The sequence below is a fragment of the Myodes glareolus genome, chromosome 8 (assembly GCF_982192425.1).
Source record: "Myodes glareolus chromosome 8, mMyoGla1.1, whole genome shotgun sequence".
In the NCBI taxonomy this organism is placed as follows: Eukaryota; Metazoa; Chordata; class Mammalia; order Rodentia; family Cricetidae; genus Myodes; species Myodes glareolus.
In genome coordinates this window covers 26,531,535-26,543,734 of record NC_142033.1, presented here as the reverse complement: position 1 = coordinate 26,543,734, position 12,200 = coordinate 26,531,535, and the positions used below count along the sequence as shown (strand labels likewise).

General features: G+C 34.7%; 1 protein-coding gene across 1 annotated transcript in view; it reads left to right on the top strand.

Annotated features, from left to right (window-relative positions):
- The window catches only part of Adgrl3 (adhesion G protein-coupled receptor L3), a 722,793-nt gene that overhangs the window by 253,085 nt on the left and 457,508 nt on the right, over nucleotides 1-12,200 (top strand). Inside the window, 1 exon segment of the mRNA XM_087908936.1 lies at nucleotides 10,785-11,006. Coding sequence (XP_087765062.1) covers nucleotides 10,952-11,006 — 55 coding nt within the window. The 5' untranslated portion in view covers nucleotides 10,785-10,951.

Genomic DNA, 12,200 nt, shown 5'->3' with positions numbered 1-12,200 from the left:
GTTTTGTCAAAATTCCTTCTAAGGTCTTGTGTTAGCTTCTCTGACTACGATTTCCTTAGAAGTCTTAGCTCAAGGATTTAAGTTTCAATTGGGTCATATTACATCAATGATAAATGAAACCTCTAAATTCTATTAACTCCACAGATTTATAGACCACATGAATGTAGTGTGGAAAACTATAGGTGTGCTCTCATTCACTCCGAGGCTAATCTGCAGAGCATGGTCTGATAGAAAAATGATGATTCCCATTAATCTCATAAGACCTGATCTTGTTCATGCATTTAAGTTAAGAATTTAGGCATCATTTTAAGCATCATTCTACAGACAAATCAGCTTCTCACCATATTCAGAAAGGTTAGCAATTTTACTGTCTGTCTTGTCTCAGGGACAGTTTTTTTTTTTATAGCTGTTCTTTGTTTGGGTCATAAAATACCTCTAGTTACATTGTCTTATTGTTGAACAATAGCCACATATATTGTTTCCTCTGACTGATGTGTTTCTAAATTAAGGACTTTGTATTCTCTCTTACCATAGTCAATCATGCATTACATACTCTTGGGTACCGAAAACTTTTTAACGGGAATGGTTCTTTTAAATCTGTGTCATCCCATACTGTATTCTTTTTCTCTAGTCCTTCCACAAAGGAATGGAACTCCGTGAAAACATTGAAGAGATTTGTGGAAATAAAAATATATTACTCCAATACTTTCTCCTTCAGATTTGAGAGTGCATCATATATAATATAGTCCTGGTACATTCTATCAATTTGTTGTTGTTGTTGTTTATTTGAAGCAGGGTCTCCCCATGTAGTCTTGGCTAGCATGGAATTTGCTATAGAAGGCAGCCTCTGCCTTCTGAACAATGGGATGAAAGGCATGTATTAACATGCCCAAATTAATTTTACTTTTAGGAATTCCCGTATTCATAGTGTTGGCCTCATTACAGCTAAGCTGTATTGCAGCCATTTTTTGTGCCACCATCAAGATCGTACATTTCAAAAGTCATCTGCCTCAGACACCATTAAAAAGGTTTCTTGTTATTTCAAACGACTCACTCCTGGACAAGTATTTTTTGTTGTTGTTTGTTTGTTTGTTTGTTTTGTGACAGTGTGGTCAAGTGTTGTGTGACAAGACTTTTTTTGAGGGGGAAATGAAATACATGTCTATTCCCCCAAGACTGGGACCCCGTGACAGACCAAAGTATGGACACCACCAAAGTCCTACTTAGGAACCAATGAGTTTTATTGTGGTTATTACATGAATGTGAATGAGGGCTTCCGTACAGGAGCAGGAATCTCTCAAAGACAACTGCATCACCAAAGCCCACTATAGCATGAGTGACAGCCCGTAAAGCTGGAAACTTGTAGCACACTGCACAGCCTGCAGATAGCTCAGCAGGTGGAGAGCATCCTTTCCAGGTGCTTCAGTTGGTGGGAACCTCTTCCAGGCAGTTCAGCTGGCTTCTACTTCTTCCACACAGCTGGTCTGCTCTCAGAGTTTTACTTGCAGCATTACTTATCTGAAAGACTCAGCAGTCTTTATTGTTTTATTTTAGGGAGGGGTCTAGTGAATCTGATTAGCTTCGTGGACTTCCTGTTGCTAATTTTAGTTCTTTTCCTTGTGGGTTAAGGAGCTTCCCTACAAGATGGAATGTTGCAATATCAGAGGAGAACACTACTAAGACATCAAGATAAATTGCACTGGTAGTTTCTGTTTTAATTATATAGTAATATTTATGTTTCAAAGACAGTAACGCTTTCCATAAATGACCAATGATACACATAAACAAACATGACTCCTTGCGAATGATAGCTCCTTGTTTCTGTTATAAAGATATGAACCCTCTGTATAATAAATCCCAGCATCAATGTACTTAGTGCAGACTGTCGTGGGTACCCTGTAGCTCAAAGTAGCAGAGACTGCTTTCCAGTTGGACTTATCTCCAGAGGATCTCAGTCATGTATTACTGTAGCCCAGCCTAGAAGTGTGGTACTGGGTCAGAGGTTTAGTGTAACATGAGGGGCCTGCTTGTTGGAGTTTCTGTCCTACCCAGGTACCCCATAGCAGGCAAGTCCCAAAGAAAATCACACGGAGTCTACATTAGGTTATAAACTGATTGCCCCATTAGGTCAGGCTACTTATTATCTCTTATAACTTATGTTACCCCATTATCCTTATCTAGGTTAGCACATGGCTCAGTACCTTTTCCAGGAGGGCAGCTTACATCTTTCCTCTCCGGTGGTCTGGGCAGAACTGGAAGCTTCCTGCTTCCCAGAATACTCCCAGTCTTTTTGCTCCACCCCTACTTCCTGTTTGGCTTTCCCGCCTATGCTGCCTGCCTGGCCAATCCGCGTTTTATTAAAATATGATTGACAGAATACAGACAATTCTCCTGTACCAGTTTAGAATGGAGGACATTTTAAGACAATTTTCTTCTCACTGGGATTAGGGCATTTAAGATGCTTACCATAATTAAAATGAGTCTTTCACTGTATCTTGGGGTTGATGGCATGATATCCAGACTTAATATTATAAAACTTCTTTATATTTGTTATGTTAAAGGACTTTATTCTGGCATGGTATGTACCCATATATTTCTACTGAAGAAGCAATGGAAAACTAGTTGCCTTCTAATGCTTAATATATTACATTAGTTCTCTAATAAAAAGGCTTGAAGATTTTAAGGGTTTTCATTACTCTGACAGACCATAATTATCCAAATATGGACTTTGTACTTTTTACATATATTAAACTATTTTAGTTAATTTCTCTATAAAATATCTGAAGTCACATGTTTCATTTTTATTTCCTTATAAATTTGCTTGGAGAATAGAACATAAAATAATAATCACTTTCATTTGGAACAGTCTCCCATAGCCTGTAAAATGTTGATGTATGTCAGAGTCATTTTTATGGCCATTGAGAATAATTCTAGGCCAGAAGGATTAATGCCACTTTTTTTTAATCATGTAAGTTTTAGATCTTTTGTTTAACTTTAAAATTCACATGCTCACATGAATATTATTTGCGTAAGTATGACTCTGCTGATGTCAGCAAAATTCTGGTATTAATGTCAGTGCACCTTTGCTTTCTCATGGCGTTACAGTGAAACAGCAAAGCCAAAGAGAGAGGGAGATCTAGAAATGGAGAGGTCGTGTCTCCGAGAAGCTAATGGATGCTTTTGGTCTAATGAGCTATAAAATGTATATTTTAAAGGTCCTTAAAATTCAAGGGAACTTCTCCATTAGGTATTTTAGATTAGGTATTTTACTCACGAGGAATCTTGGTGTTCTGCTTCCAATCACTGTTCTTTTTGGCCTCCTCTTCATGTTTTATTCTGAGTCTCTGAAATATTCTGGGTATTCAACATGGTGCTCTTTGTCTCTGGTGGTGGGAAACCAACAGTGGTTCCTCTGAGAGAGCAACAACTCTGCTTAGATGCCGAAACATCTTATTTATCTATTAATTACTGTCCAAACATAAGGAACTCATGTCACTTAATAGCAAAAGTGAACTGATTAAATAGGCATGATGATATATGCATGTCATTCCACCGCTTAGAATATAGACCAGCTTGGGTTGTGTAGCAAGTTTGAAGCCAGCCAGCATCATGCGGGACCCTGTCTCAGACAAAAAGAACAAACTAATAAATAATTGTTGGAGAATATTCAATCACACTTTAAATACCACGTCTGCATTGAGTTAATTAGATAAAATTAACTTTGAGTCAAGAGGCAATGTCAACATTAGTTGACAGAAAGTAATCCGAGAGCATCAGAGGGCAGCCAGGAGAGATAGGGAGATACAGGAAGTAGGAGGGTGGGGTTTGGAGTGGTGCGGCTTTTGCGGTTTGGCAGAGGAGGGAAGGTTAGCTAATTGCAGCCAGCATCTCTGAACTAGCAAGTTTTTCCCACAGCCACTGAATCCTGATTTTTATTTATAAACAGAATGATAGATTTAGTTAAAGCTACCTTTAGCAGCGACAGAGTCGTTGCCTATGAGAACAGGATTCTTACCAGGCTGTGACCCGAGTGCCCAGGCCACTGCAAGAAAAGCTGGGCTGGCCTACAACTGTGGAGTTGCAATTGTTGGGTGAAATAGCAAGAGATCCATTCAGGTAGCCAAACAAGAAATCAAGTGAATTGGCTTTTAAAGTTTTCTCAAACCCTACACATGTCTTTGCGAAAACAACATCCAGGAAAAAGAATATGAGAGGGTGTATGATATCACAAGTCATCAGAGAAATGCAAATACAACCCAGACTTCTATTGTTTTTGTAAAGTTCAAAAGGTTTTATTTTCTATTTTAAAATACGTTTTTAATTTAAATAGAATTACATTACTTTCTCTGCTTCTTTCCTCAAGCCATCCCCAGATATCCTTTCCCCTACCCATCCCATGATTCCCTCATCTCACCCTGCCTCTTTTTGGTCATTGTTACGCACACACCTATGTACATGCACAGGTGTATTAATACAACCCACTGAGTGCAGTTTTGAGTACGTTTTAGTCCCAGTGAGTATAAAGCATACCAGTTTATTAGCAGAGAAATTTTTAATTATTAATAATGATCTATATAATCATAAAATTAAACTATATCCAACATACTTCTAGTAATTTTATGGCTGAAATAATGACCTTCATTTGCTTCAGATCCCAGGGACTCATATTGTATAATTGTCAATACCTTAATTAATTCAATGACCTAATTAATTCAAAGGCAGGACATATCTGAAACATTTCATGCATCTCTTCATCCTGAATAAAATTACCTATTGATTATAAGTCTGGTTACATAGTGAACAAAGAGAAACATTTTTAAAAAGGCAAATAATGGAACATAAAGGTGATCATGCCTTGGCAGTATTATTTGGTATTAATGATGCATGTACTGGTATCATGTTACGTCAGCCTCATCCTATATAAAATAAGTTCTTGAGGAAAAAAAGGCTCAAAATCTGCTGATTCTAAAATGTCAATGGAAACTACAATCTGTGAATGAGTTTCATGTGGACAAACACTGTACTTTCATGAGAAAAAAAAGAATGCTTAGGGCAATATATTGAGAAGTCATTATATAAAATAAATTGCATGGAGATTTTTATGTTTCAAAGAGATTATGATTTAAATAAAAGTAAATTCTCATTACAAAGACCCTATAAAATGCCTTTGTTTTAAAATAAATAAGGCATCATACTATGCATTGTCAATAACAGTAAAAGAACAATAAAAATAAATGCATCCCATTTTAAATGTTACCACTGTGTTTCATATATAAAATTACCATCTTACTCTGTCATGAGCAACGTTATCATTTTTCCTTTATTATGATTGTGTTAAAGAAAAAATACAGGGTCTAATGTTCATTATTAAACCTTATCATGCTACATGTATATCATTACAATATAGTATTGTGGTAGTTGTAACAGCAAGAATATATTATCTTTCTGAATGCAACTGTCTTGAGATAATTCAAGAAATATTTTACCATAAAATGTCATTAAAACAACGCCTAATTGAAAGGAAAATCTATCTGTGGATCTCATTATATATACTACTGTCTTATTCTGTGATGTTAGACATGTTAGTAAAACCAATACCAGCAAATATAAATGCTTATTTTAAAAGTTGCAAGAGATAAATTAGCACACATATAGTCACTATCCTAAGAAAAACATTCTAGCGTAAAGTTGTTTCAGTGTTTTCCAAGATTCTTAATCTGTCGATTCTATAAAATAAATTTTGAGGCTCATTCAACGGTAGCTTAAAACATGCTGCTATCCTACTTGTATTAATCGGCCAGCCGGGTTGTGTCTCATAGATTTTCCATCACGGTCAATCTGTGTTCTCTTGCTTCGTTGCTAGCTGGAGTCAAACGATAAACAATGACACCATATATCTTTCTGAACAGATTGGTAGCTTGGGTTACTTTGTAAGCTAGACATTCCTCAATTGTCCTTATGGTTCACCGATCTGCTAAGAAACTGAGCAAAGAAGCAATGTAGACATCCAAATAGACCAGGGAGGAGGGGAGAAAGTAGAAATTTTGAATGGTTTTATTTATAAAGTAATAATAATAATAATAAAGAATCATTGTACTTAGAGAAGCTCCATTGAATTTTCCTAACCGGTGTTACTCAAAAAGTCTTAGCAAAGAGTAGAAAACAATTCATTTGCAAGAATCAAAACAGTATCAATCATCGGTACAAAGCAATTAAGCCATTTTAGGAAAAGTCTTGATAAAAACATAACATTTTATGAGTTTCATGCAGAGTTTTCCTTAACTATATTCTTTATCAAAATATTTTTGACAGCCCCCTTCTCCATATGCTTTTCAAGTTTTATTTCTTCTTTTCACTTGCATATCTTCATTTAGAATGAGCTGGTTCTTGGATGAGTTGAATCAAGTGTAATATGAGCTAACACTATATCATATCTTGCAATCTGGGGGAAACTGATAACCATCGCCATACTGTCTGAACTATGTGAGATGAGTTCATATTAATCTGCAAGTTCTGTATGCTTTGGATAGCATAAGTAATCAAATATAAGCTATATAAGCCAATAGGTGATCCTGTAGAAAACATCAGTCTCTTTTGTGGAGAAAAGGTGAACTGCCCTAAAGCCCCCCATAGCAGTATCAACAAATTCACACTTGTTGCAAATATTAATAAACATTTACTGAATCATAACACTGTCAGAAAGACAATCAGCAGGAACCTTTAATCAAGAAATGTTCTCATTCACATTACCATCCCAGATGATTTGTTTGCTAACAGACATAAATGTGATTATTTAAAATGTAATTATATGGAGATAGGTATCTGTCTTTACCAACTATACCATTCCGTTCTTGTTAGTTATTTCAAACTGTAGACTTCGATACTTGCCCAGTGGATCTTTTGTGTAACTTTAAAATTAAGTCTAACATTAAAATCAATTGAAAGAAAATAAAATAGAAATGATCTTGGAAATTCATTGAATTTTGCAATCTTGTTGTGATCTCCTTGGTCCAGTGGGGAGATACGGGGAAGAATGAGGACACAGCAAATACTAGCTAAAATGCCACCATTTCTTCAGCTTCTCTCCACTTTCCCATTTGATGATTTTCCTGGTCTTTCTTGCTCATTCAGAGCTGTTGTTTGTTTTTTCTCTTCTAATTTATTTATTTTCTTCCACTCTGACAAAACACGATCGATAACAGTGATATTTCTCATTGTTCTTGGGGTCCAATATTCAGTGCTTTAAATTACAGTTCAGGACTTGAAATCCCTGTGAGGCCCCACCTCACTACCACAGGCAGATAGCTTTCTGACTCTGTCCAAGGGATTTTCCCTTTCTCCGTTTTTCTCTTCTGAATACCACGATCAAATTAACCTTCTAAAAGCATCGTGATCACTCTGTAGCATAGGATTCCATTCCTCTTTCAGTCAGAAACCCCGCAACTCATATCAAATGCCCTTCCAGCTTCCTGGTGCACAAGTGTGTTCTCATGTGCCATTTATGATTCAACTTTCAAATACAAATCTCAGCATTAAGTGAGAACAAAGGCCTTGTCATTTATTGAATTCCTTCTTTTGCCCGGAATCTTCATAGGTTCCAGATATAGGTTACCTTTACTAAACTTTTAGACCACCTGATAAAATAAGTACTGAAATCCAATATGAGCAATAACACACAGAAAGTGGAGATAGTTTGGCAACTCTAATACAGTGGACCAAATACTGGCTCTTGCTTCCTTCAAAACTTACAGAGTGGTCTCCGCTTGGGCTGCTTCTTGTGATTCAGTTTTATGCTATCCTCTATAATAGTAAATTGGATTGATTCTAAAAATAAAATTGGGACTATTTAAATAAATAAAAAACAGAAGATATGCTAGCATCAGTTTTTGCTTCTTTGTTTTGTTTTTCAAGACAGGGCTTCTGTGTGTAACAGTTCTGGATGTCCTGGCAATCATTTTGAAGACTGGCCTGGCCTGGAACTCACAGAGATCCAACAGCCTCTACCTCCCTCCTGAGTGCTGGGATTAAAGGCATGTTCCACGATGCACGGAACAAGCATCAGTTTTAATTCAAGTCAAATATATACTTATGATGGATTTTATTTCTGCCATAGTGTATTTGACTTGAATGTGTTATGAAGTATATATCTGTCAATATAAGACTTATATAATTATTGTTCATGTCATATTTAGATTTACTTAAATACAATTGGTTTATTAGTTTAACTAAAGTGTCACTTAATTAAGGAAATCACTTAATGTCTCAGCATCTGCTGATGTCCATAGTAACTGTCAATAGTTCCATATTAAGACCAAAAATCAGGTACATAAATGTTAAAAAAAATGTTTGAAAATTTTTAGCAATTTACAGAACTATAATTTCCAAGGATATACTCACTTTAAATACTTGCCCTTGCCCTAGAGTCAGAGATAGCAGTGGTTATGTATATGTATATGATGGGTATGCCATTAATTAAATTTGTTTTTCTCTGTATTACTTTCAAAACGCTTTTCAATTCCATTGTAGTAGACCTACATTTTATTTCTGAGTTTTCTACCAAGCCACATGGCTACAATTCTACAATATACTATCATTTTCAATCTCCAATTTTACCAACTTTTATTCCAGACTATTCTTTCTCAAACTACCATTTCTTTCTCTTTTAATATGAACACGTTTCAGTGCACGCTTGTAGCATACACAAATGTATTGAATTAAATATTTGAAAGCATTAAAGAAGATTAGATTTTGTTCCTTGTAAGTCGCCAAAGGACGGTAGAATTATCTTAATAACATATGACTAAAACTTTCAAGTCCTTACTTCTATTTTAATTTTGTTAGTATTTATTTCATATATTATCCATTAACCTTAAATAAGTACTTAAAGAAAAGAAAAGTCTTTGAACCTTTTGGTAATTCTTTACTTTTCAGAATCAGGTTGTAGAGAAAAACGTTAGTCTTTTAGAATCAGCATGAGCAGCAGAAGGATTCTGCTCGAGGCCCTTTGTTCTAATATGAGCAAGAGTCACATGTACTTACATATTTGAGATTTACTGCAGATAGTATTTATTTATAAAAACATGGATATTTGTAGGCATCAGATTTTTAAATTAAAAGGACCAGTTTGAAAATGTGTGGTTCACTTGGTCTTAACACTTTTCCAGCTTGTTCGGCTTCTGAGTAGTGCTTTTATCATCAGATATCTTACAGAATGGTGACGGACGGGACCTGTGTTCCAATCATCAACTTTCTCCTTGCTGCCCTGATCCCTCTCTCTAGGCATTAACTGTATCACATAGGGCACCTGTTGATAGTGAGTCTTTCACGTTCAGTTAGGTTAAGAAAGACATTTTTGTGAAGTACATTAGCATCTCTCTGTAAGGCATATTGTGAAGCATTGCTACTGTGTGCATGGTGATCACTCTGAAATAGGCATTAGCAATTCATAGGTGTAGTGCAGGTTGTGATATATGACTTTATAATATCTTAATTTTTTATTGTTTCTGTGCATTGCTTTTGGACAGGATTATTATACAAAGGTTCAAATCAAAGTTTCATGTATATAAAAATTATGTTTGTTTAGATAAGCTACTGATAACACGTAAATTGCAAAAATTATCATAAAATTTTCATTCTTCAGGAACAAATATTCTGACAGTAGACAGATTTATGTTCATGTAGATTATGAGCAGCCTAGTCATTAACATTTACTCTATACCAAACATTTAATTTTAATCATATATTAATTTCATTGTATTTTAAATCGTTAAATATTGTATATGTAGCAATTGTTATGTCAATATTATTCTACCCATTATATATGTCTATGCATTTTAGAAGTTTAATGTTAAGCTTTGCTTATTTCTACTCTTGCAAGAATATTAAGTAATATTCCTTTATTTATGATACCAGAAAAGTGAGGCACTGAGTTATTAAATGGCTAACATAAGGTCACGATGTCAGTAGCACAGTAATTGAGATAAAGTGGCTGTTTCCCAAGACTATGCTCATTATGTCTGTGCTACAACGAGATTTTAAAAATGTGAAAATTTGACTCATGATAAAGTCATGTATTTCAGAAAGATTTTTATTTTAAATATAGCAAAATGAAACTGAATACCAGTTAAATAAGTATTATATAAAATTCTTAGAATTAAGTCTTTTGTATTCAAATTTTACATTTATAATTTTAAGGATATTTGCATATGCCTAATAAGATATCTTTTTTTTAAGGTGTGGTGTCATCAAAATTTCGATTTAGGCAGTCCTTCAACTTGAATTTTAGTATTGAAGTTTTAGACAGTGAAGTATAACATATACTTCATATACATATACATATAAATATAAATATGTAATCAATGATCTTATGAAGTTATTTAAAAACAGTGTATTTAGTGTTTAGAATGCCATAAATTTTACAAGTGGTGATAAGTGAGAACATTTATTCTAATGTTAAGTAATGATTTTATTTGTGGAAAATGTTTAAATAAATCCCCCCATAAATCTCCATTTACATATTAGCATTATACTATTTAAATTAATTTGTCCAGTAGAGACAGAATTTTTTCACACATGCTTGAGGCTGGGGTATAAACTGGTAATAACTGCGTAAGTAATGTCTTTTGGATCGTTTATTCATTTAGTATATGATATTTCTGCTCATCAAAGAAAGTGGGAAACTTGTTTTAGGCACAAAATACAAGACTTATTCAAGAAACTAACGTACAAATATCATCTTTGGATAACCTACCCTTTCTTTTCCATTTTTTTTTTCTGTGTTGCAGGTGTCTGACTTGGAATAGCAGTGTTTATTTTTGAGGATTTTTTTCTTTCTCTTGTGTGTTTGTTTTTAATCATTGATATTGGAATACAGAAGAGGAACCAGGAATATACTCATTTGGTTTCACTCCGGAACACTATTCTTGAGGCATTCGTGCCTGAGAACACAGCCATGTGGCCACCAGAGCTGCTCATCCTCCTGATGCTGTTAGCACCTGGAGTACATGGTAAGTGCTCTTGGTTTTGTGTAACCCTGTAGTCACACTTCCTCGTAGAAGACCCTTTCTTTGAAGTCTTCTCTTTGGGATGATGTAGCTGTTTCCTACTTTAGAGTCACATGAGTAAGAACCATACCATACACTCTGAGCTACCAATTTACAAATTTTCAGTAGGAATTCTTCAAGTCCCCACTGAAATCTGAAGGGAGCCTAAAACATTTGTCTACTTTTCTTTTTTTTTCTAAATAGGGCTCCTACATATTTTGCTCTTTGATTTACCAAGATATGAAAAGTATTGCTAATTGAATTAATTAATTAGTATAAAATAAGTTTGCATATTTACAGCAAGAAAATGAGCATTTGGGGGAAAGTACAGTTTCCTTTCCCCTAAAAAAGTAATCTCTTGTTCTTCGATGGTGTTTATTACTATATAAAACGGCTAATATAGAAACTGCAAACTATGATCTCTTGCTAGAAACGTCTTATTCTCATTACACAACTTTTTCAATATAAAGTAAACAAAATGCGAATGTTTGGAGAAAGCTAATTTTATAGAAAATACTGATTAAGCTCATGATAGACTTTCTCCTATTGTTTATGTCGACCTCTGGGTAGTTTCCTCACTATGAGAATTTAAATAATATAAACTTTTAAAATTTTTATAAATTATGTATTTATTCAGGAAAGTCACCTCTTGTGCAGCTTTCAATTTAATATTCATTTTAATTTCACTAAAGACTAGTAATTTGACATGTCTATGTATGTTCCCTTTCACAGTTTAAAGTTTTCTGCTAACTCTCATTGGCTTTACATTAAAATGAAAATGTTAACCTCTCCATAGTCTCATGGTTCTTATAGCAAAGTAAGAGGACACAACTTTGTGTGCACCTGTTTAAAGGGTTTCTGAATGCTAGTGTAGTGAGTCCTGGAAGAGATTTTCAGTTTCAGTAGGTCACTTCCAGTTTCTGACTGACAGTTTGAAACCCTTTGTAACTGCGACAAGACTCTGAATCTGGCCAATGTTCCTAACCTGTAGCATGAAGTTCATTCTGCTGTTAGTGTGAAAATAGGATAAAATAACTTCCATGGTTTTTGAAGTGTTCCTCTAAAGTTATCACATCTGGTATATTCAGTTCTAACAAATCTCTAAAAGAAGGAGATAATTTTTTAACTTAAAAGTAAAATCTTCAGACAAACACCGTG